Raw genomic sequence first — 24939 nt, 5'->3', positions numbered from 1 at the left:
GAAATATTTGGGATTTTCCTGAGACAAAATTAGAGTTATTAAATGTTCAAAAATACTTATAGGTCAGTTTATTTGAAGGAATGTCCACAGACTACATTTTATCTCTGCAAAGGATACTTTGGTTAGGGGACTAGAAATTAATATTTATTAGGCACAACTAAATGTCAGGTATTTAACATATCTAAGCTTATCTTAATTCTTGTATCACTACCAGAAAGATATCATTTTACAATTGTATAAAGTGAGGCTTAGAATGGTAAGAACATGGCGGATAATGTACTGTAGGACTAGGGTACCCAGACCTAACTCTGAAGCTGGTACCACCTCACCTTGTGGTTAGACACAGTTGCTAAATGCCAAAGCATTCAATGTAACCAGCCTTGCTGAGAGGCAGCTCTTCTGTGGTTTCCTTACAATACTACCTAGAAATAGAGGCTGAGTTATATGGCACCTTCGGGCCATTTTGAAGAACAGGAATTCAGTTTGGCTTTAATATCATATCCCATTCACATCTCTACATTCTGTTCTTTGGGACTCCCTTTTAGATAAGTCTGTCACAGCTGCAGTGGGATTGGTTTAGCTCCCAGACTGTAGGGTATCTGAACCATTGGTCTGGCTGACTCATTATAGCACACTTTAGGCCTCTGGTGCCCACAGGCCTCCTTTTCCCATTTCCGTTGTCCATTTGAAAAAAGGAACAGTCCTCCTCCTCCTGCAGCTGCAATGGAGTTAGCAACATCCTTGAAACACAAAACAGGAACTGTAGTCAATTGCTTCTTTGAGCTGCTATGCAATGTACTTCTTCTTGACTAGCGACTTTTATTCTACCTGCTAGCTTGCATGAAAATCTCCCTATGCAAAACCATTTGTTTGTCAAGCACTGCAAATCACGGACAGGGCCTTTGAGATCTCTTAAAAGCTTCTCTAGTTTCACAGAGTAGCCTATACCACCCGCACAAGAAAGTTTTAGAGAAGTAGATAGGCCATCCTTTTGTAGCAGATAGGGGGAAGAGACTGCTCTCTTGGATAGGGTGTTTCTCCAGCTTTGGGGAGAAGTGGATCCCTTAGCAGAGACTGGCTTATCTCCCATAAATTCTCCCAGCCTCTGCTCCAAGAAATGTACCCTAGCAGTGCTGAGTATCATTTGACTGGATTAATATTATCTCATGGCTATTCTCCTCCACCTAGCTTCACTAGGCTACCTGGGGGGAGGATAGTGGGGATGGATTCAAAGAGGTTGTTATGGGGCCAGGATTATTTTGGTAGCAGAATAAATTAGTGAGAATTTACTCAAATAGAAAATAATTCCACACAGCACTGAGGAAAACTGAAACAGAAACCTCATACTCCATACTACTAATGGATGCTTTGCTTTACAAAAGAGAAACCCAGTTTATCTGAGTTTCCTAGAGCTACCATAACAAAGTATTATAAATTGAATGACCTTAAAAAGAAAACCCAGAAATTCATTGTCTCCCAGTTCTAGTGGCTAAAAGTACAATGATCTTTACAAGTGGGTCTGTGTGTTACTCTGAAATACTGCCTTCAAAATCTTTACAGATTTTGCTCTTACTCAGTGATCAATTATTAGATTTATCTTAATTAGCTCCTTTACCATTTAAGTACACAGTAAAATAAAAAGCTTTGATATGACAAAGTATATTACATTTCTGGGATGATCTAAGACTTTGTATGTGCCTGCTGATAATGGTATCTCTTTTATTCCTTAGTGTTCATCAATGTCTGCTTTTCTGCTCTTGTTCTGTGGGATGTTTCCCTATTTTTGCCTTCATCCCCCTTTGAATTTTATATCAAGCTTAGGGTCCATTTAATAGACATGCAGATCAAAGAAGTATAATTATTTTTAATAAACAAAGCTAACAACATAATTGTGGACAAGGACTTCTAGAAAGTTCCTATTCACATACATCTCCCATGGCTTAGTTGCAGTTTCCCACTCACAAAACAGACATCCCCCTTAATCTGTACTTATAAATATTGTACATTATCTATATTTTATTTTCTATACATTGCAATTTCAACCAAGACAATTGTCAAGCATTGGCAGTAGACATTACATTAGTGTACCAGTGACCATTGTGGTGGCTCAAATTTTCAGTAGCTTTGTTTTAATCCAAGAGTATTTTTTTCTTATTTTGAAAACAGAGGGTTATTTTCTTACATGACTAAAAAGACTTTACACCTATTTCTTTTAAATAAAGGCATTTATTTGAAGAATATTAGTAGCATGATTACTCAACCTCACCAAATATTCACAGTTCATCAGGTCAGGCAATAGAACAAGTCCATGTGAGCTTCTTATAAAGAAATGGATGACCACTTCAGTAGGTGCCTCCATCTTCTATTACTGGAGGATTCAGAATCCAAAATATGAAGTTTGGGGACTTTTTCTCAAAAGCAGAAATAAAGAAAATGTCTGAAGCGATGATGTTGACCTTTTTCAAAAAAATCTATGAAACTGTAACTGCATATTTCAGTCTTGTTGAATCTTTTGTATTATTCTGACTGTCAATGAGAACCAGAGGGCTATATTGATGATTCTTGATAATTTCAGCAACACTTCCAAAGTACTACAGCAAGAAAACATAAATGAATTAAACGTTGGAATTTAACTTTGAGCTCTGCTCCTCCAATCTGCTCCCACTTTCTCAAGTTAGTCAAAGTTACTAGGTCTCAGCTGACATTCTACCCAAAAAAGTCTAATTTAACAAAGGCTGTAATCCTCAAAGTGGCAGATTCTGGCCTTGCCTGTAGTCGGTAACAGTAAAAACACTGGCAGCCTCAATTAGTGTAACCACTTAGAGAAATTATTTCATTGAATTATGATGTAATATTTTAATGGATTTTTATTTAGTAACAAGTGTAAAACTGTCATACACTGAGTTTCTCTACATTCTCTATAAAATATAGCTTATCTGTTATGTTGCACTAGTCTTAAATGCAAGGACTGATGGAATAAATTAAGTGTTTTAGTGTCAAAAGAGAGTTATTTCCCAGATTACTTCATGCTAGTTTTGTTTTTGTTTTTCATTTTGAATAAAGAAAGCTTTCTTAAATTCTCATATTTCCATTTTTTTCTCTAGCTCCCAGAGCTACTTAATAATTAGTTTAGAGTTAATCAATAAGGAATCCATGCTAAGCTCTTACCATACATACTTATTTTCCTGTGTGCTAACTCCTATAGTCTATGGATTTTAATTTAAGGTTATGACAAATATTTTCCTTAAAATTTATCAAAATTTTAAATGAAAGATAAAATAAATATAATATACAGCAGGAAATGAAATACATTGATTATACAAAAGTATAATTATGAACTTGTAATAAGTTCATAATCATAAATAAATGCATTTAGAGTCATTTTCAAAAAAGCAGTAATTGTTTTGCAACACTGCCAAAAATTTAGCAATTATCACTAACTGATTTTATTGTCTTTTCATTTCTTTTTTTTTTAATTTTTTTTTTATGTATTTATGATAGTCACACAGAGAGAGAGAGAGAGTGGCAGAGACACAGGCAGAGGGAGAAGCAGGCTCCATGCACCGGGAGCCTGATGTGGGATTCGATCCCGGGTCTCCAGGATCGCGCCCTGGGCCAAAGGCAGGCGCCAAACCGCTGCGCCACTCAGGGATCCCTGTCTTTTCATTTCTTATATAAAGACAAACAAAATAAAAAAAATTTAAGCCTTTATTATTTGGATAGCTTCCAAATATCTATATACTGAACAAAATACTCAGAATACTGGTCAACTTTTTCAAATAAAATGCCAGTTGTCTTTTAAATAATTGGCTATTTGAATATTAGGTCAAGGAGGAGAGATGAGAGACAGGGGCCTTCAACTATCTTCACTATTTCTTAACTTGCTCTTCAATCATACAGCCCTTTTGCAATTGCCAATGAAATTCTTTTATAATATTCATAAAGACATTCATTTTGTTTGCTTGGCATAGCATGTTGTTAAACTGAATACAGTTGGAAGTTAAATTGATGGACTAAAGAACTAGGAAATGAAATAGCATGGCCTCTTTGAAGTGGATTCCAAGGGAAAAAGTATTTTCTGAACACAGGAAACACAGGAGAGAGTTGCTATACTTACACAAATAGACATCCAGTCCCTGAGTATTTTTGAGTATTTCTTTGTTGGAGTGTTTGGGGCTTGAAATGTTTGAAATAGGGAGTTGAGGTGAGTTGAAATGCGTGAAGTAGGGAGCAGAGTTGAGGTGTATTGAATGTAAAATTGAGCATAACTTAGTTGCAGTTTCCCCTCAGTGCTTTTAAAAAAAATGGCTACAGTAATTCATTGTATTTGAGATATTCATACATGAACAGAAAAACAACTTGTTTAATAACTCAAAATCTCATGGTCCATAAAATAAAGCAAACATATCAAAGCTACAAAATTACTGAATGCCATATCTACTAATGCCAAAACAACTTCATAAAATAGTTAAACAGTCAGTTGGTTTCTTTTTCTACTCATTTACACTCAAACACAAATACAGGCAAACAAACTTTTCACAATATCCACATATCATGTAACCAGAGTTTTCATTTTCCATTCAGATATTCAGTATATGGGAGAAATAACCTTTTAATTATAGATAAGTAAGAGTTTTAATGGACTCTGTCAGCACTTTTAGATACCACTTAATAATATGCTATTTGTTTTGCTATCTATAGGCTGGATGTGGGGGGAGTGAGGTGAAGTTCTGATCTATATTCATCCTGTAGTAGGGATGAAGACTCTTTAGGCCAAGAGGAATCCCTGCTTACCAGAGTTTCCTTAGCAGGACAAGAGTCCAGAGCCGCTCTGGGAGCTCAAAATTTATGATAATTTCAGGACCTCTAAACAGGATAGCTACCTCACCCACCCTTAAGCCTCTTTTAGAAGGACTGGACCCCTGCCTGGGAAGGCTTAGAATGAAGCCGTCATCCAAAGTCACTCTGCCCTACTAGGATCACCACCATCTGCTACCACTGATTGCTACTGAAGAGCATTTATTTTTAAAAGGTTTGTCAGATAAAGGTTTCAGTGAGAATGAAGGTTTTTGTGAGTAGGGAAAAGCAGACAGTTCTGTTAAAGTTTAACTGGTATTAAATAATAATGCAATCTATATTTTAAAACCTAAGTTTGGTCTTGATCTATAGTTTGTGTTTTCATATTCAAGAGTTTTGCATTTCCAATTATCTTAGAATTTACTAAAAGCAAAATAAAATGCAAAACTATAAAACTCCTAAAAGAAAAAGGGGGAAAATCTTCATGAGATTGTATTTGGCAATGATTTCTTGGGTATGACACCAAAAGCATAACAAAAACAAAAATAGACAAATAGGACTAAATTAAATTTTAAAACTTCTGTTCTGTTCATCAAAGGTCATAATCAGTAGAATGAAAAGGCAGCCTATGGAATGGGGGAAAATATTTTGCAAATCATATATCCCATAATGGGTTTATATTTAGAATATATAAAGAACTCCAACAACACAAAACCAAAAAATCAAATAACCCAATTTAAAAATGGGCAAAGGACTTGAATAGACATTTCTCCAGCAATGATATACAAATGGCCAACAAACATGAAGAAATGCTCAAAATCACTAATTATCAGAGAAATGCAAATCAAATCAGAGAAATGCAATGAGGTATCACCTCTTACCCATTAGGATAGCTACTATTTAAAAATTCCAGGAAAGAACGGGTGTTGGTGGGCATGTGGCAAAGTTGGAACACTTGTGCACTGTTGGTAGGATTGTAAAATGAGGAAATCATGAAAAACAATACTTCAGTTCCTCAGAAGTTTTAAAATAGAACTACCATATATGATCCAGCAATCCCTCTTCTGGATATATACCCAGAAGAACTGAAAGCAAGGGTCTCAAAGAGATAATTGCACATCCATGTCCATAGAAGCACTATTTACAATAGCCATCAACAATAGCCAGATGTTCATCAACAGATGAATGGATAAACAGAATGTGGTGTATAATACAATGGAATACTTTGAAGCCTCAAAAAGGAAAGAAATTGTCACATGGTGTACAACACATGGATGAGCCTTGAGGACATAATGCTGCATGGAATAAGCCAGTCAAAAAAAGGACAAACATGGTATGATCCCACTTATGTTAGGTATCTAAAGTAGTCAAATTCATAGAAATAGAAAGTAGAATGTAGAAAGTAGAAAAGTGATTGCCAGGGACTGGGGGAGAGTGGAAAAGGGGAGTTGTTTTCAATGAACATAGATAGATATGCAAGATGAAAAGTTCTGGAGATCTGTTTTATAACATTGTAAGTATATTTAACACTACTAAACTATGCACTTAAAATGATTAATATAGTAAATTTTAAGATATTAGAGGTTTTTTACCACATTTTTTAAAAAGCAAAATAAAGAATACACTCATTGATAGAAGGCCTTATCAATTTGTTTTATAAATGCTAGTCTCCTGCCTGTGATCACTCAGTCACCAAGTAAATTCATTCATTTAATAAGTACTAATCAAGTATCCACTGAAGATAGCTATGCTATGGTTCTGGAAATACAGAGATGAGTAAGACCTAGTGGAAAAGACAAACACTTCAGCAATTATGACACTTTCTAACAATTGAATTCAAACATTTTCTAACAAGTGCTGGGTTTGAAATGAGTATAGGTCTTTCTGAAGTAGTATTAAAAATATTTCTTAACTTAGATTTTTAAAATGCTATCTTCTCTGCTTAGATTGTTCTTTCCACTTTTCTCCTTATCTTTAACTTTCATTCTCCCTACTAAACTCAATCCATCATTCAAGTTCAGAACAAGTTTCACTCCCTTTCTGATCATTTATGATCAGAAATAATCAGATCATTATTCCAGCCCATATATCAGGGCTTTCTTATAAAAACAAGCTGACTAAACAGATGTATGGTAAGCATTGAGTTTGGTCCAGATTAAAGAGGAGTTGGACTTCATATTTGGTTAGTATTCAAGACCTACTGGAATGCTCTTCTCTTGCTACAGGCCCAAAAGCTCATTCTGGTCCTAGGGCTACAGTATAATGTTTCAACACAAGTTTCTGCATCTCCTCTGATCTTTCCCTGGTCATCTGCTTTGGTACTTGAGTTGAGATCCTAGTTCTTGACTTAGGAGCTTTGGACACTGACCTTGATTCTACTGACACTTCAACTTTGATTTCTATGTTTTCCTGAACCAAAATACTGAATCAGACTGAGTGCACTAAATAGCAGGGTAAAGGGACTAAGATGCAGCCTTTACATCATACAAGTCTTTCTTCCTTTCTGATTTCTCATAGGATATGCTGCCTGAACACAGTATTTTACCTTGTACTCTTTTTATGACATGCATGTGAGCTTTGCACCAAATACTCTTGAATCTTTTCTCCTCTTCTCTAGCATCTAATACACTATGATGCCATTGTGCTCAATACATAGTTATAGAGTTAGATTAAAAGAGAAGTTACTGACCTCTTCTCCATTTTTCTTTCTGCCCAAAGCATACTGCTTTGTTGCTTCAATAAATCGCACAGGGATATTATATACTCGCTTATTAAAGAATACAACTAGTGTATATGGCTGTTTGGAATCATGGCCAGAGCTTTTCCGAATAAGAAATGATCCATCCTGTTTATTAAAAGGAAAACATAACTGTGGTGAGTATTACTTATGTTTTCACAGGTTATAAATCATTTTATACCTATATTATATTCAAAAGGTAATTATTGAGCTATGTGATTTTTATTATTGGTTACAATTTGTTTTATTATTTTCCAAAAAAAACTTCAGTAAATATATACTTATAGAAAATCCTGAGTAAAGTCAATGCTAGATTTCTTTTTTAAAGATTTTATTTATTTATTCATGAGAGACACAGAGGAGAAAGGCAGAGACACAGGCAGAGGGAGAGGCAGGCTCCATGCAGGGAGCCTGATGTGGGACTCGACCCTGGGACCCCAGGATCACACCCTGGGCCAAAGGCAGGCACTCAACCACTGAGCCACCCAGGCGTCCCAATGCTAGCTTTTTGATGCATGAAATAAGATGTTATGTTTATACACTTAGAAATGTGTGAAAGGACAAATTAAGATTAAATATATAGGGCACTCGAACTAGAAATCATGTCTACAAGTTATGTATGAACAACAAAATATGAAACAAATTCCATTCAAAAGTACTATGAGGAAAAAAGCTGAAATTGGGAACCAAATCATTTTAGCTGATGAAAATTCTCTTCCCTAAAACTTATATTGAAGCAGAAAGGAACTGTAACACAACATACTAATTTAATTCTTTTCTAAAATGTTCAAAGGGTGCCTGGCTTAGTCAGAAATGCATGTGACTCTTGATCTAGAGGTCATGAGTTTGAGCCTCATATAGGGTGTAGAGATTGCTTAAAATGAATAAATGAATTAAAAATCTTAAAAAAAATAAATGTTCTAGAATCATAAATCCAAAAATTATGAACAAAAAATAGACAAAAAGCAAAAAAGAAGAAATGCAACAAGAATTGATCAAACTCAGGAAGGAAATCAAAGAGAAAGGCAAACCTATCTCAGTAATGAAGAAGTTACAAGATGCCCAAGGGACAATATCTTTAAAAAGAGATATGATAAATGACTGAAGGAAGGCATGGAAGCAACCCAGACAATTTTTAAAAATTATTTTTTAAAGATTTTTTATGTATTTATTCATGAGAGAGAGAGAGAGAGGCAGAGACACAGGCAGAGGGAGAAGCAGGCTCCATGCAGGGAGCCTGACGTGGGACTCGATCCTGGGTCTCCAGGATCAGGTCCTGGGCTGAAGGCGGTGCTAAACCGCTGAGCCACCCAGGCTGCCCGAAAAGGAGATTTTAAAAAAAGGAAATACAATAGGGTCAGAGTGGCTGGAATGAAAGAAAGACAAAAAGGTCCAAAATGCATGTAATTTGAGATCTTGAAGAAAAATAGAATAAAGCAGAACTGCTTTTTAAGACTGGAGTTTAAGAAAATGTATTGGAAATAAGAGAAAACTTAAATCTACATATTAAAAGGAGTTCCATCTATCTGAAAAAATTGACCTGGAAGTCAACTCAGAGACATATTCTGGAAAGCTATTAGACTTTAAAAACAAAAGGTCTGCAGAGCCTTCAGACTAAAATATGATATTATTTATAAGGGCAAGAAAATAACATTAGTTTCAAACTTTTCAAAAGCATCCTATAAAACAAGGCTATCCAGTGGAGCAACACTTTTAAAAACTCAAGACAAGGATATTATAACCAGCCAAGATATCCTCCAGGTTATCAACTTATGAATAGCTTTGAATGTGCAAGAACTCAGGGAATAATAATGTAAATATAGTCCTTCCTGAGAATTTACTACAAGGTGAGCTTGGTGAAACAAAAAGAGATAACTGGTGAAGCCAGCAAAGGGATTGATGGAAAGCATTTAACATATTTAATTACAGAGCTAGGACTAAAGCAAAGGTAACAAAAACCAATATGTAAATATTATATATTCCAATAAAGTAGGGTGCAAGTGAAGAAAAATGGAAGAAAGAAAGAGAAAGCAAAGGAGAAGTGGCACTTTAACTTTGGATTTTCCAAACCGCTCCTAGTGATCCTATATGATTGGGCTTAGACTCTCCAAAAATTTACTTCCAGGTACTTTTTGCCATCTTGACCTCCATCTTTTAACCCATGCATTGATTCAAAATAGCCTGTTACTTTTCACTCTTGAATGGCTCTCATGTAGCGCCAAGCCTTACAGAGGTCTCACCCTGGAGCCTTATTCTCTCCCATTGTTTGGAGAACAGTGGAGCCTATAGATCCTTGCAAAGAAAGGACAAGTAGAAATGAGATGGAAGAACAAAGAGGGAGAAACTTGAAAAAGAGAGAGAGAGAGAGAGAGAGAGAGAGAGAGAGAGAAAAGGAGGAGGGGATGGCAATTGTTCTCAAATAAATAAAAAAAGATCCCTGAATCCATAATTGTTGCAATTATTTAGTCAACGGATTATTGGGATGACAACTGTGCCTATTGTAGGCCTAGAGCAGAATATGGGACCTAAAAATGGTCAAACCTTGTTTGATCTGTATAAAGCCTCTTCAGCAGACTTCCGATCACAGGCACCAGCGTACCAAGGCTTGCAGTGAATGTCTGCTTCCTGTGAAATGGAGACCATTACTAAGCATGAGATGGTCCTTCAATAATACGGCACCTTCTGTGCACTGAAAACATAGTCCCATTTTGCATTACCAAACTATAGGTAGTTTGCATTACCTAACTATATTTGAACCAACAATTTGAAAATGAGTTATCTGCTTCTTTGATCAATCACAGGATTATATAATTAATTTTTTTTTTGGCCTTAGCTGTTCAATGTACTTGAACATTATTATCAATCAATCCTGCAAGATTCCCAAGCCATTTATTCCTTTCTCCTAAAAAGTTATAAGCTCCCTATCACGATATTATTGTTGTTGCTTTGTGGAGTGCTTTCTAATTTCCAAAGTGTTTTTACCAAGTATTCTTACTGGATTCTTTTAACTACTTTGAAGGGAAGAAGGATACATGCTATCATTCTTTTACATTTGAGAAAGCTTAGAGAGACTTGCCCAAGGGCACAGAGAGTTCTTTCTCTTTTTTAAAAACTGCTGCTTTATGGGTTTTAATATCATATTGCCTCCACAGATCTATTCTGCGAAAATTACACAGTTTAAATAGAATATTTGTGAAAGGAAGAACAATAAAAATAGCACACTTCTTTGCTAGTTTTGAAGAAACACAAATTATTGCTTAGGGCATCCAGAATACAAATTGGAATACGTGGAGCAGGGTCTTAATCCCTGAAAACAAAATGCATTCTGTACCTATTAGCAAATGACAACTCTCAAGCTGACTTAAAAGATAGTCTGTCCTCAAGCTTCACCCTAAACTCCTTATAAGAAGACATTAGAAGACATTCCCTTTCCTGCAGTTTAATGGTAATAATAAGAGTTCATTCATACCTGTTCTGACAAATGAGGGTTAGATGAAAATAGGCCATCCACAGTTGGGCTTCCTCCTTCTGGAAATCCTGGAAAGGATTTGAAAAATCAATAGGTCTTCATTGTATCTTGAGCAATTAAGTGTGCCTATACTCTAACACTGTGCTAGATGTTGCGGGGGACACACACACTGAAAAATCACACACACACACACACACACACCAAAAAATCCTTAATAGCGGTGGTTCTCAAAGCATGGTCTGAGGACATCAGGAATCCCCAGGATTGTTTCAGGGAGGTTGTGAGGTCTTTTCTAAACCCATATCTCTGTGAAGCGCCATTTTCTTAGTAAAGTTCAGCCAGAAAAACACTGCAACAGCTTGAATACAGAAGCAGATGTGAGAATCCAACTGTCTCTGTTATTCTAGGCATTAAAGAGATTCTTAAAATATAAAACGATGCTACTCTTCCCACTAAATTGTTTTTGTTTGGAAGATTTTTCATAAAAACATGTTATTTATGTTAACATGTAATGTATTTTAGAGTTTAATATTTTTAAATGAAAAATATAAGTTTTAATTAAAATAGATTAATAAATCTACTAATTAAGATTTTATTTTAATTGTCCACTTTTAATTAATACATTAAATACCAATGGAAAGAGACATGTGAACTAAAGTTCTTTGGGTTTGCAATGATTTTAAGAGTGTTAATGTGGTCCTGAGACCAAAACATTTGAGAATTGCTGTCTTATGACATGAAATTCCTCGAGTTTATAATCTAAATATGGGACACACAAAATAGGGAAAATACTTCATTCATTCATTCATTCATTCATTCATTCATCATTCTGTGCCTGCCATGGATCAAAACCTTGGGGATAGATGTATAGATATATCAAACAATACAGCAAAATGCCCTTCCCTTAAGTTTTAATGGAGCTTAAGTTTTAATGGAGTGAGTGAGATAGACAATAAAGACATAAGCAAATGTATACACAATATCACAGAGTCATAAGTATATGGAGAAGTACAGGGAAGGGGGTTGGGGACTAGCCTTGGACACGCAGTATGTTTAAATAGGCTAGTCAGGAAGGCTTCATGAAGAAACATTCAGGTAAGATCTGCAGGAAGAGAGGGTAGGGGAGGAAGCATGTGGCTGTCTCAGGAAAGAATGTACCAGGTAGGAGTGATAACAGCACACTAGGGCCTAGCATATTTGAGGGATAGACAGGGAACCACTGTGCCTGGAGTGTGGAAGGAAAAGGAGAGACCAAGGGATGGAAGACAGCAGGTAAGGAAGGGAACAGATGTGTAGGACCTGGTGGAGCTGTTAGCATGACTTCAGCTTTAACAAAGGTGGTATGGGAAACTTTTGGAGGGTTTTGAACAGAGTAGGAATGTGATCTGTCTGTCTTTCAACAAGGTCCCCTGGCTACAGGGTTGGAAATAGATCCAAGAGAGCAAGGGAAGAAGAGAAGACGTCAGTTTGGTGTTCTTGCAAGCCTAAGCAGGACATGATGGTGGCCCAGGACAGATGGCATCAGTGGATGGTTGGACATCAATTATATTTTGAAAGAATAGCTGGAAGGTGTGTGAAGAAAGCAAGCAAGCAGTCCTAGGGGGACTCTAAGGTTTTTGTTTGTTTGTTTTTTAATTAGAGCAGAGTAGAGCAACTAGAATTGTCCTTTATTAGGAAGGGAAGTGTGTAGGAGAAACAGGCTTGGGTGAAAGTGTCCTGGATGTTTAAAAGTGAGAGCCACCATTGTAACAGGAGTGGGCAGTGATGGCTTGGTGGGCTCAGCCAGGTGGGCGTGAAGGAAGGGCTCATTTTAAGGTAGGGATGGTACTCCTGGGTGGGAACAGCAAAAGAGAGTGGGTGGTCAGGCTCTCCCAAGGCACACAGGTACAGTATAAGTTGTGGTTGGTGGTTTCTGCAGGTTAAGTAGTTGGGGGTGTTCAAGGCTGATGTTTGCTGAGCCTTGAATTAGTACCAGTCCTGTTCTGGTTTCCACTTCCCAGCTCATTTTGTCCTCATGTTGGCCCATTGTGGGAGGAGCTATTAGACCCCATTTTACAAACAAGGCCTTCCCTGACTGCCCATCCAGAACAGCAGACTTCAATTCCTTCCTTACTCTTTGTGTAAAGAGAGAGAGAGAGAGAGAGAGAGAGAGAGAAAGGAGGAGGGGATAGCAATTGTTCTCAAATAAATAAAAAAAGATCCCTGAATCCATAATTGTTGCAATTATTTAGCCAACGGATTATTGGGATGACAACTGTGCCTATTGTAGGCCTAGAGCAGAATATGGGACCTAAAAATGGCAGGACCTACCCCCTGCCATCTTGATTTCTTTATCTTTATAGCACTTTAGCATTTGCCTGAAATTATATGATTTATCTAGTTGTTTATATTTTTGTTTATCTCCCCAAGTAGAATAGAAGCTCCATAAGGGCAAGGATTTATTTGTTTTATTCAAAGCTGTATATACCCTGTGTCTAGAACAGTGCCTGGCATGTGACAGATGGTTAATAAGTATTTGTTCATTGAAAGAATGACTTAGGCTGAAAAACAATAAAAAGTATAATAAAGCTTTACATAGTGAAAAATAAGATTTCTATAGCCAAACCATTTGCAGTTGATGTTCAGAATTTAAAAAGATATATACATATATTTAGTTTAAGTTTCATTTATTTTTAAATTTTTAAAAAAGATTTATTTATTTATTTATTTATTTATTTATTTATTTATTTATTTATTTATTTTAGGGGTACCTGGTTGACTCAGTCAGTTAAGGGTCTGCCTTCAGCTCAGATCATGATCTCAGGGTCCTGGGATAGAGTCCTAGAGTAAGGTTCCCTACTCAGTGGGGAGCCCCCTCTCCCTCTGCCCATCTTCCTGTTCCTACTCTATCTTTTTCTCTCTCTCTCAAATAAATAAATAAAATCTTACAAAAAATAAAATAAAGATTTATTTATTTAGTTAGTTATTTAGAAGAGCATGAGTCAGGGGAGGGACAGAGAGAGTGGGGGAGAGAGAACCCTCAAGCAAACTCTCCACTGAGCATGGAACCCAGCATAGGACTTAATATCAGGACCCTGAGATCATGACCTGAGCTGAAATCAAGAGCTGGATGCTAAACCAACTGAGCCATTTAGGTGCTCTTCAAGTTTCATTTGTTGAAGATAAATTAAAAAATCTAATTGAAACCTAAAAATATGATTAATGTTTAATATAAGTGCACATAAATTGTTTATTTATAACAATTACTCTCTTTATTTAAATGTACCACATCCTGCTTATTTTGGAATATTTTCCTAATTACCCATGCAAGGTAGGGTTTTGTTTTGTTTTGTTTTTTTCATTTTTCCTCCATTGAGTAGAAGGCAAATCAAAGTTTGGGCAGTTATGTTCTACAAGACTGACTTCATATATTTTTAGGGTGAGGTACTATTTGCTTTGGGAAAATTATCCAGATTATTTGTCAAATCTTTTTTTTTTTAGGTTTTTTTTTTTTTTTTTTTTTTTTTTTTTTTTTTTTTTTAGGGAAAGAGAGAGCATGAGCACTGAGGAGGGGGCAGAGGAGAGGGAGAAACAGATGCCCTGCTGAGCCTGATGTGGGGCTTAATCCCAGGACCCTGAGATTATGACCTAAGCCAAAGGCAGACATGTAACTGACCCATCCAGTGCCCCCCAAATCTTTTGGGGGTAGCTTTTAGGGATATATTTTATAAGCATCAGAATGTATTTTAGATTTAATTTAAATATATCATTTACTGAAGACCTTCTATATTCAAAGCACTATACCAGGTACTTAATCTCCTTATTTTGAAAAAAGTTGTACTGTTTTTATTTAAAAATTAAGTGTAAAAGATGACCAATATGATCAGTAAAATATTCAATCAATATTAAAAAAAATAGAAAGTAAAAATCACCCCAAATTTATTTACTTTTGAAATAGCTCTATGAAATAAATACTCTTGGCTCCACTTAACAGGAAAGGAAACAAACAAGAGAAGAACTAACATCCTCCAGCTGGAAATGTTGCTCAGAGAGGAATATCCAGCCTTACCCACTATCTGAATATGCTTTATGCGACTTCATTGTACTTACTTGGCAGAGGTATGGGTTTGTGATGGATTTGTCTGAAAGGAAGAATTTTCAGATTCATTAAAGGGCAAAGCACAAGATGAGTAAGTTCAACATTTTACTTGCACTGAAGATACTCTGAGCAGAGCCACAACAAAGGAATTAACACAAAGACCAATAAAACATATCTAAAGATATGGAAAGGCACCAAAGTCTTCAAAGTAAGTGACACTGTCCCCTTCAGTTTTTAAAAAGGAAGAGACTTGACTAAAGTGTTAGATTTTCGTTGAGACCAATACTTAACCCAAATATTAGGTCTTTGTGATTCCCAGCAGTTCTTTTAAAATTTTCACCTGCTCAACACCTTTTAAAATTTAATGAGCACTGGGTATTATATATAACTGATGAATCATTGAACTCTACCTCTGAACTAGTAATACACTATATATTAATTGAATGTAAATAAAATTAAATTAAAATTAAAAAATTTAATTGCAATGCAATGAAATGTCAGATTTTTATACCAAGCACTATAAGCCAGTGTCACTATGTAGTCTAACAATAAAAGTGTTAGGAAACTTATTTTTAAAGGAAAGGTTTCTTACTTCTGGGTAGGAGGAAACATTGATGATTGCATATTTTCTTGTCTGTGACTAGATGTTCGGTGGCGTTCAGCAGGTATAGGTTTTTCTGTATTAAGAAAATTCTCATATTAGGCTAAAATGAAATGTCTATCTCCATGTCCAAACCCAGCAACACCAACTGAGGAGACCAGGATTTGGTTTGATGTCTTCCCATGAACATGTCTTTCACCAGGACACTATCTGTTTATGCATCTGGTGGTCTGGTGATGTGTTTGTACTGTTAGGACCAGGACTCCTCCCAGAGGCATTACAGGCACATCTTACCATTCTGTGGCAATATATGTGGGGACTGAGCCTGTGGGGTGGACCTTTAAGCGTGTGAGTACAGGTGGCAACCTGAAACGAACAAGTTTGAACCACACCGGTATCCCCTACACAAATGTTATAACACCCTGGAGTATCTTCATTAGTCATAAGAGGTGGTATAAGTAATTTTTACTGATAAGAGGTACATATCAGAGTTTGCAAATAATCTACTCTTTTAAAAAAGTTAATTGAACAAATTCAAGGTCATCCTTATAATAATGCTAATCTCACTTGCGTTTCATTTGTTTTTCTGAGTGGAAGACGAAAGGGTGGAGTTATAACCAGTATATAGGGAAATGGGTATAACCTGAAATGTAAGAAATTTATATTGAATGCAGTGAACTTTACTGCTGAACCACTGATAATCTGATTATAAATCACTTTGATGCTTATTCTACCTCAAATTTGGTTTGGAGTTTGTCAAATCTGAATATGTCTATGGGTATGTGTCCCACATGGAAGAAAGGTGAACTCTTGGTCTTCCATTACAGGAACTCAAAAGGAATAAAAGTAGTGCAAACTCAAAGATTCAAATAAATGGTAAGATAGACTTTGGAGTTTCTTGTATTGCAGCAAAATTCAGAAGCCTTGAATCCCTTAAAAATGTTTTAAGTCTGTGGCAAGTTACTTTGAACAGCCGTGTGAGATGTTTTGTTCATGACTTTACAGCTTGGAATTTCAGAAGGCAGAAATAGTAAATACACTTGATTCCTACAGCTGCTGAGCTTTGCCTCTGCATCTTGGAGGCTTCCTTCCTAGGTAAGAAGAGGCTGCTTACACACATTGGGTTTGGGTGATGGTTGCCTCTGTTCTTAAAACAAGTCACAAAACAGATGAAATGCCAAGCTCTTGCACTAGGAGCCCTTTGGCAGTGTGGACACCCAAGCTGCGTGGGGGCATTCACAAGCTCTTTCTCTGCTGGTTTTCAAAGTCCCCTGAAGCCAATGGAATCTGCACAAGGTTGAGCTTATTTCCTGCAGAGGCTTACCCTAAGGCTCCACTATTATTTGAGCTCACTGTTGAACAAGCATGGAAAACTGTAAGGAATGGAAGGACAGCAAGACAAAAGCATCAAAGGACAAGCGGACAAAAGCAAGACACCAGAAAGGCAATGATACCTCTGAAATAACCTGGAGGAGAAAAGATTTGGGAAATAGATGTAAAAAATCCCCAGTGGAGCAATTAAAGCAGACAGGCAAGTTGTAGAACACATTCAGAAAATGTCCACCAACCATCACCAGAGAAACCAGGACATTTTATGTATATGTGCCCATGTTAACTCAGGAAATGGTGAGAACACTCACTCAGCTTTAACATTGGGTAGCTTCAATTGTGAATTAGACAGGTTCAGGACTTTAACTTCTGTATAGTGCTTTAAGTGTTGAGATTATGGATAATTCTTACTTCTTTCTCTTTTTTTTTCTCCGATATTTTTCAAATATGAGTAATTTTTAAATGGGAAAATTCGAATTAAAAGAATATATATTAGATTTTTAGGATATGATAAGATGAAGGAAAACATTTGGAGATGTATTAAAACAGACATATGAATTCAGAAAAAAAATTTTGAAAACAGCATAAGAACTTTTTCAAATAAGCAGATTTTTAAAAATTTCATTACCTTAACTAAGCTATTAGTTCTAAGAAATGTGAATAGCTCTGAATAAGGCCTCATATCTATGTGAAGTGATAGTACTGTTTCTGGCAAGTCATATGTCTACAAACAGGCAGGTTTGGGGCATAGACTATAGCCTTGCCCCAAAGACACTGGACTGAAAGCTCATGTCCTTACTACTCATTGCAAAGTGAGGGCCATTTTGTTTTTGCCTTACAAACAGTGAAAGCAATTTAGAAATACACTTATGTACAAATCCTTAATTCAAATAACTGTAAGAGGATATATTCAGCCTTCAGAATAATATAGTTTACCTTCACAAATGCTTGAGGCATTCTGTGTAGAGGCAACTGGAGTCTATTTAAAAAAAAAGGCAAGGATATTCAATACAGTAGAATGTGGAAATACATGTTAAAGAGATATAATTAAAATAAATATTTAGGGAGAACATTTCTTTGATCATAGCTATTCTTTCAATCACAACAATAAAAAAACACACAGATTCCAGACCAACCTTTCCAATAAGCGACAATGGACTAGGGACTTCCTGGCTCTGTCAACAGGGTTGATGGATACTGTGGTCCCCAGTAGCTGCTGGCCAGTAGGTCTTGCATAGTGGGAAAGTGTCACCTGGCTTTGGTCTTAGAACTCCACCTCAGTGTTTGCTAAATGACTGTAAATATCAGGTTACAGAGCAGGTACTAGGTCCAGGTGGGCTTCCTCAAATAGTGGGCTGGCCCAGGTTCCCCGAAAATTCTGGCCAGAATCTGAGTTTAGTCAGGCCAATGTGTGCCTGATACACCATTAGCTCCCAGACCAGCAGATGGAAAGCAGACACAGGGGCTCCCTGTGGGGAAGACAGATGTCAGGGGAGGCAGGGAGCCTGGCTTCTACCTTGGATCTGCCGCTCACACTCAGTGAAGCCACCCTGGGTCAAGTGAGGATGAGCTCCTCCCACGCAGCATCTTCCCTGGCTAACCAAGAACACTGAATTTCTCTTGGGTAGTCTGGGCAGCAATTTCAGTTGCTAAGATTGCTGCGTTCACCTTATCTGGAAGCATTGTCAATTTTAAATAAGAGAACAAGAATAAGCATTGCAGGAGATATGAAACACATTTAAATGCAAAATTAACTTACTGTCTTCAGTGGTGTAGCTGGTTTTTTCCTGAGGGATAAAAAGATTGGGCTTTGTTAAAACATAACAAAGATAAAGTAGAGCTGACTACTTATCATTTTACTCTCAAATTTAAACTAGAATAATAAACATGATATGAGTGTGTTGAAAGACTGTCCTTGAAGGCCAAGGGGGATGGAAACAGGATTTAGCCGTGATCCTCCTAGCTTCAGATAGGGTCCATGGACAGATGGCAAAGAGTTAATTGGGGATAAATAGGAACGCCAGTTGTCAGGGAGTCAGGAAAACAATTCTCGTTCCAGTTCTGCGGCTGATTACTCTGTGACCTCAGGCCTCTTTCTCTTACCTGTAAGGCTGGTTGGAGCTTTAGTTTCCTCATCTATAAAATGAGGACTAGCATCAGTATTTTCAAGACATGTATGCAGAGCCCTCCCATCCTCCAACAGCACCCTCAGGCTATAGCCCAGGGCCTCAGGTGGAGATAGGCAGTCAGCCTGGCAGGTGAGGCTACCGCAGGCACCTCCCCTACCAACTGCTGCCCTGCCTCTAGTGACATTTTCTACTTGACATCTGCCTAGGATTTCATCCCGAACAGAGAAATCCAAGACCAACATAAATGTGAAAACCTTTGTGATCTCTGGTCCTGAAGGGGCTTTTTGAGCTAATGTTCTGGTTTATTTTGGTAGAGACTGTAATCTCATACTGTAATCATACTGTAATCTCTTCTGTGTTTATTTTAAAGACACTCTCACCTTTTCTCTCTCTCACTTTGTTTTTGGCTGAGAGCTAGAAGATTGGGGGAAGAACACTAACAATTCTTAAGTGCCTGGCACTGGGTTAAGGCTTTTCATATGTTATTTAAACCTCACAGTGACCTCTAAAAATGGCTCTTATTGTTACATTTTAGAGATTGGGAAACTGTGGCTCAGAGAGTTTAAGTAACTTGCCCAAAATGATAAAGCTGAGCCAAGCGAGAAGTTTTGGTTAAACCCTTGAACTTAAGAATGTCATTGCTTTGGGGTGCCTGGGTGGCTCAGGAAATTAAGCTTCCTGACTCTAGGTCTGACTCTTGGTTTAGGTGGTGATCTCAGAGTGATGAGATTAAGCCCTGTGTTGGGCTCCAAGCTCAGCATGGAGTCTGCTCAAGATTTTCTCTTCCCCTGCCCCTCTATACCCCCCTATCTCCCGCATGTGCTCTCTCTCTCTCTCAAATAAATAAATAAATCTTAAAAAATAAAAAATGTCTTTTTTTAAAATAATGTCTTTAAGTAGAATTAAGTTTATAATCATGCAGGCCAGCTTTGCACATATTTAAGCATACTTTTAAACTAACCTATTGAATCAATATAAAATTATGGGGTCCCTTTGTGATATTAACATATTATATCTCCTAACAGTTTACAAAGCTCTTTTAAATCCAATAAGAAAGAATGACTCTCTTGTATCACCTTTGAAAGGAATCTCGGCAGTGTGGCCTTGATTGAACAACCCAGTGTATGCTGTTGGGTATATATGTGTTTGTTTATAGCTCACTAACTACTTGAAAGAGAAGTGGAGGAATCGAAAGTAAAGATGAAACTTGCTTATGGGTCTCAAAACTATTCAGATGCTGGAGCTTCTGTCTTACGGAACACAAGTCAATTTAACTAAAAATTTAGGAAAGGAAAGACTGTTAGTCTTAATTTCAGCAGGGGACCCCTAGTCCGACTTGAAGCATGCCATAGGGGTAGAGAAGAACAGGGCAGTGGGGTTTCATTTCTACATCTTTTAGGAACACACCTATTGTAATGTGAGGTACACCCATATCTGTGCTTGGGCAGGTATGCTCTTCTGGATGGAAATAGCAGAAAAGCACCCACTTCCCCCCAGGTTTGCAGGCTGGACCCCTTTGTGGATTCCAGGTAGGTCCGCCTACAACAGTGGTGGAGACCATCCACTCACATCTCACAGAGCTGTTCTTGCACAGCAGGTACTCACCCAGCCCTGGGCAGTGGGGATGGTGCAGCAGGAGATGACTTAGCATCCCAGGCTCCACTGTTACGACCTGCACAAACATACACACAGGTCAGTCTCCAACTCCTGAATCTGAGGCTGATAGTGACAGTGAGGCTGGCCTTCCTGATAGGCTCAGAAATACTGGCACATTTTTGGGTTTCTTTCAGTTAAGCATGAATAGGTGGTTATATGGATGCTATTGGGGAAAATCTGTAGACAAAGGTGATATATATATATATATATATATATATATATAGTCAATTTATAAGCTTGGAACCAGAATGTGAATTAGGGACTCCATCTTGACATTTCTAAACAGCTTTCTCTTTTCTCCCATGGGGCAAGTGCAGAGTCCCCTGATTCTGCAGGTTCAGTGAAAGGCCCACAAGATTCCTACAGGAAAGAGCCAAGAACACACATGTGCATCTATATACACTGCACAGCTGTGCACATCAGTGGTGCCTAGGGATGGAGAGACACAGACCCACCACTCCTACTACATGCCTATAGGCATTGCTTTTCATGATCACACTGACATACTATACACATAGTAACCTCACATCCAGAGGCTGTTCATTCACCTCTGAATTTTCAGGGCCTTTGCCCATTGCACTGATAGAAAGATTGAGACCAATGACAAGCTACTGCCCAAATTGCATCTTCCAAAGCCACAGAAGAGACCCAGAGCACCTTGTCCACTGTATCTCATTTCCCCTCTGGCTACCTAAGACAGAAAGCAGACAGACAATCACAAGGGAAGAACCGAGAGGTGGGCAGAGCTTCACCACCAGACAGAGCAGGCCTGGAGGGGGAGAGCCAGATGCTAAGCCTGCTTCTCTCAGTGTCTCTTGCCTGCCTCCTCTCATGCTGATGCTCACCTGCCTGGACACTATGGCTCTTTATTGAATATATTGAACCGAATATATATTTTATTAAGAACCTACTACAGGAGGAGGGGTAAGATGCGGAAGAGTAGGGTCCCCAAGTCACCTGTCCCCACCAAATTACCTAGATAACCTTCAAATCATCCTGAAAATCTACGAATTCAGCCTGAGATTTAAAGAGAGAACAGCTGAAACGCTACAGTGAGAAGAGTTCGTGCTTCTATCAAGGTAGGAAGACGGGGGGAAAAAATATTAAAGAAACAAAAGGCCTCCAAGGGGGAGGGGCCCCGCGAGGAGCCGGGCTGAGGCCGGGGCGAGTGTCCCCAGGACAGGAGAGCCCCGACCCGGAGAAGCAGGAGCTGCACCAACCTTCCCGGGCAGAAAGGGGCTCGCAGGGAGTTGGAGCAGGACCCAGGAGGGCGGGGATGCCCTCGGGCTCCCTGGGACACTAACAGACACCTGCGCCCCGGGGAGAGTGCGCCGAGCTCCCTAAGGGCTGCAGCGCTCACGGTGGGACCCGGAGCAGCTCGGAGGGGCTCGGGCAGCGGCTCCGCGGAGGGGGCTGTGGGGCGGGAGTGCGAGTCCAACAGCGCAGGCCCCGGAGCACAGGGCGCCGGGACACAGCCCAGGATCCGTCCTCCCCGGGGACAGGCAGAGGCCGGGAGGGCCCAGGACAGCAAGGACGCTCCTGCCGCGAGCTGAGCAGATCAGCGGCCCCGCCCCAGAGCCTCCAGGCCCTGCAGACCAAGAGCCCCCGGAGTTACTGCGGGGGCTGACTCCAGGGCTGCAGAGCTGGCCCCGCCACTGCGGTTGTTCCTCCTGGGGCCTCACGGGGTAAACACCCCCCACTGAGCCCTGCACCAGGCAGGGGGCAGAGCAGCTCCCCCAAGTGCTAACACCTGAAAATCAGCACAACAGGCCCCTCCCCCAGAAGACCAGCTAGACGGACCAGTTCCAGGGGAAGTCAAGGGACTTAAAGTATACAGAATCAGAAGATACTCCCGTGGTTTTTGCTTTTCTTTTCTTTTTTCTTCTTTTTGATTTCTCATTGCTTCCCCCACCCTTTTTTTTTCACCTTTCTTTCTTTTTCTTTCTCTTTTTCTTCTCTTTTTTCCTTTTTTTCTTCTTTTTCTTTTTTCTTTTTCTCTTTTCTTTCCTTCTCTCTCTCTCTTTTTCTCCTTTTCCCAAAACAACCTGTTTTTGGCCACTCTGCACTGAGCAAAATGACTAGAAGGAAAACCTCACCTCAAAAGAAAGAATCAGAAACAGTCCTCTCGCCCACAGAGTTACAAAATCTGGATTACAATTCAATGTCAGAAAGCCAATTCAGAAGCACTATTATACAGCTACTGGTGGCTCTAGAAAAAACCATAAAGGACTCAAGAGACTTCATGACTGCAGAATTTAGATCCAATCAGGCAGAAATTAAAAATCAATTGAATGAGATGCAATCCAAACTAGAAGTCCTAACGACGAGGGTTAACGAGGTGGAAGAACGAATGAGTGACATAGAAGACAAGTTGATGGCAAAGAGGGAAACTGAGGAAAAAAGAGACAGACAATTAAAAGACCATGAAGACAGATTAAGGGAAATAAACGACAGCCTGAGGAAGAAAAACCTACGTTTAATTGGGGTTCCCAAGGGCGCTGAAAGGGCCAGAGGGCCAGAATATGTATTTGAACAAATCCTAGCTGAAAACTTTCCTAATCTGGGAAGGGAAACAGGCATTCAGATCCAGGAAATAGAGAGACACCCCCCCTAAAATTAATAAAAATCGTTCAACACCTCGACATCTAATAGTTAAGCTTGCAAATTCCAAAGATAAAGAGAAGATCCTTAAAGCAGCAAGAGACAAGAAATCCCTGACCTTTATGGGGAGGAGTATTAGGGTAACAGCAGACCTCTCCACAGAGACCTGGCAGGCCAGAAAGGGCTGGCAGGATATATTCAGGGTCCTAAATGAGAAGAACATGCAACCAAGAATACTTTATCCAGAAAGGCTCTCATTCAAAATGGAAGGAGAGATAAAGAGCTTCCAAGACAGGCAGGAACTGAAAGAATATGTGACCTCCAAACCAGCTCTGCAAGAAATTTTAAGGGGGACTCTTAAAATTCCCCTTTAAGAAGAAGTTCAGTGGAACAATCCACAAAAACAAGGACTGAATAGATATCATGATGACACTAAACTCATATCTGTCAATAGTAACTCTGAACGTGAACGGGCTTAATGACCCCATCAAAAGGCGCAGAGTGTCAGACTGGATAAAAAAGCAGGACCCATCTATTTGCTATCTACAAGAGACTCATTTTAGACCGAAGGACAGCTACAACCTGAAAATAAAAGGTTGGAGAACCATTTACCATTCAAATGGTCCTTAAAAGAAAGCAGGGGTAGCCATCCTTATATCAGATAAACTAAAATTTACCCCGAAGACTACAGTGAGAGATGAAGAGGGACACTATATCATACTTAAAGGATCTATCCAACAAGAGGACTTAACAATCCTCAATATATATGCCCCGAATGTGGGAGCTGCCAAATATTTAAACCAATTAATAACCAAAGTGAAGAAATACTTAGATAATAATACACTTATACTTGGTGACTTCAATCTAGCTCTTTCTACCCTCGATAGGTCTTCTAAGCACAACATCTTCAAAGAAACGAGAGCTTTAAATGATACACTGGACCAGATGGATTTCACAGATATCTACAGAACTTTACATCCAAACTCAACTGAATACACATTCTTCTCAAGTGCACCTGGAACTTTCTCCAGAATAGACCACATACTGGGTCACAAATCGGGTCTGACCCGATACCAAAAGATTGGGATCGTCCCCTGCATATTCTCAGACCATAATGCCTTGAAATTAGAACTAAATCACAACAAGAAGTTTGGAAGGACCTCAAACACGTGGAGGTTAAGGACCATCCTGCTAAAAGATGAAAGGGTCAACCAGGAAATTAAGGAAGAATTAAAAAGATTCATGGAAACTAATGAAAATGAAGATACAACCGTTCAAAATCTTTGGGATGCAGCAAAAGCAGTCCTGAGGGGGAAATACATCGCAATACAAGCATCCATTCAAAAACTGGAAAGAACTCAAATACAAAAGCTAACCTTACACATAAAGGAGCTAGAGAAAAAACAGCAGATGGACCCTACGCCCACCAGAAGAAGAGAGTTAATTAAAATTCGAGCAGAACTCAATGAAATCGAGACCAGAAGAACTGTGGAACAGATCAACAGAACCAGGAGTTGGTTCTTTGAAAGAATTAATAAGATA

The 24939-nt window shown here is 38.6% G+C and overlaps 1 protein-coding gene across 2 annotated transcripts in view; it reads right to left on the bottom strand.

Moving 5' to 3' along the window:
• Positions 1-1849: 1849 nt before the first annotated feature.
• The window catches only part of BLNK (B cell linker), an 83018-nt gene continuing 59928 nt past the window's right edge, over positions 1850-24939 (bottom strand). For both annotated transcript variants that reach the window (XM_041740378.1, XM_041740382.1), the window contains 9 exons: positions 20746-20812; positions 18771-18798; positions 17948-17990; positions 15674-15758; positions 15093-15124; positions 11004-11071; positions 10076-10159; positions 7487-7642; positions 1850-2591 (listed from right to left, as the gene is read on the bottom strand). In XM_041740378.1, the coding sequence (XP_041596312.1) occupies positions 2472-2591; positions 7487-7642; positions 10076-10159; positions 11004-11071; positions 15093-15124; positions 15674-15758; positions 17948-17990; positions 18771-18798; positions 20746-20812 (683 nt within the window). In that variant the 3' untranslated portion in view covers positions 1850-2471. The remainder of the gene's footprint in view (positions 2592-7486; positions 7643-10075; positions 10160-11003; positions 11072-15092; positions 15125-15673; positions 15759-17947; positions 17991-18770; positions 18799-20745; positions 20813-24939) is intronic.

Source organism: Vulpes lagopus, chromosome 2, assembly GCF_018345385.1.
Source record: "Vulpes lagopus strain Blue_001 chromosome 2, ASM1834538v1, whole genome shotgun sequence".
Taxonomy (NCBI): domain Eukaryota; kingdom Metazoa; phylum Chordata; class Mammalia; order Carnivora; family Canidae; genus Vulpes; species Vulpes lagopus.
This window is presented reverse-complemented; position numbering and strand designations above follow the sequence as displayed.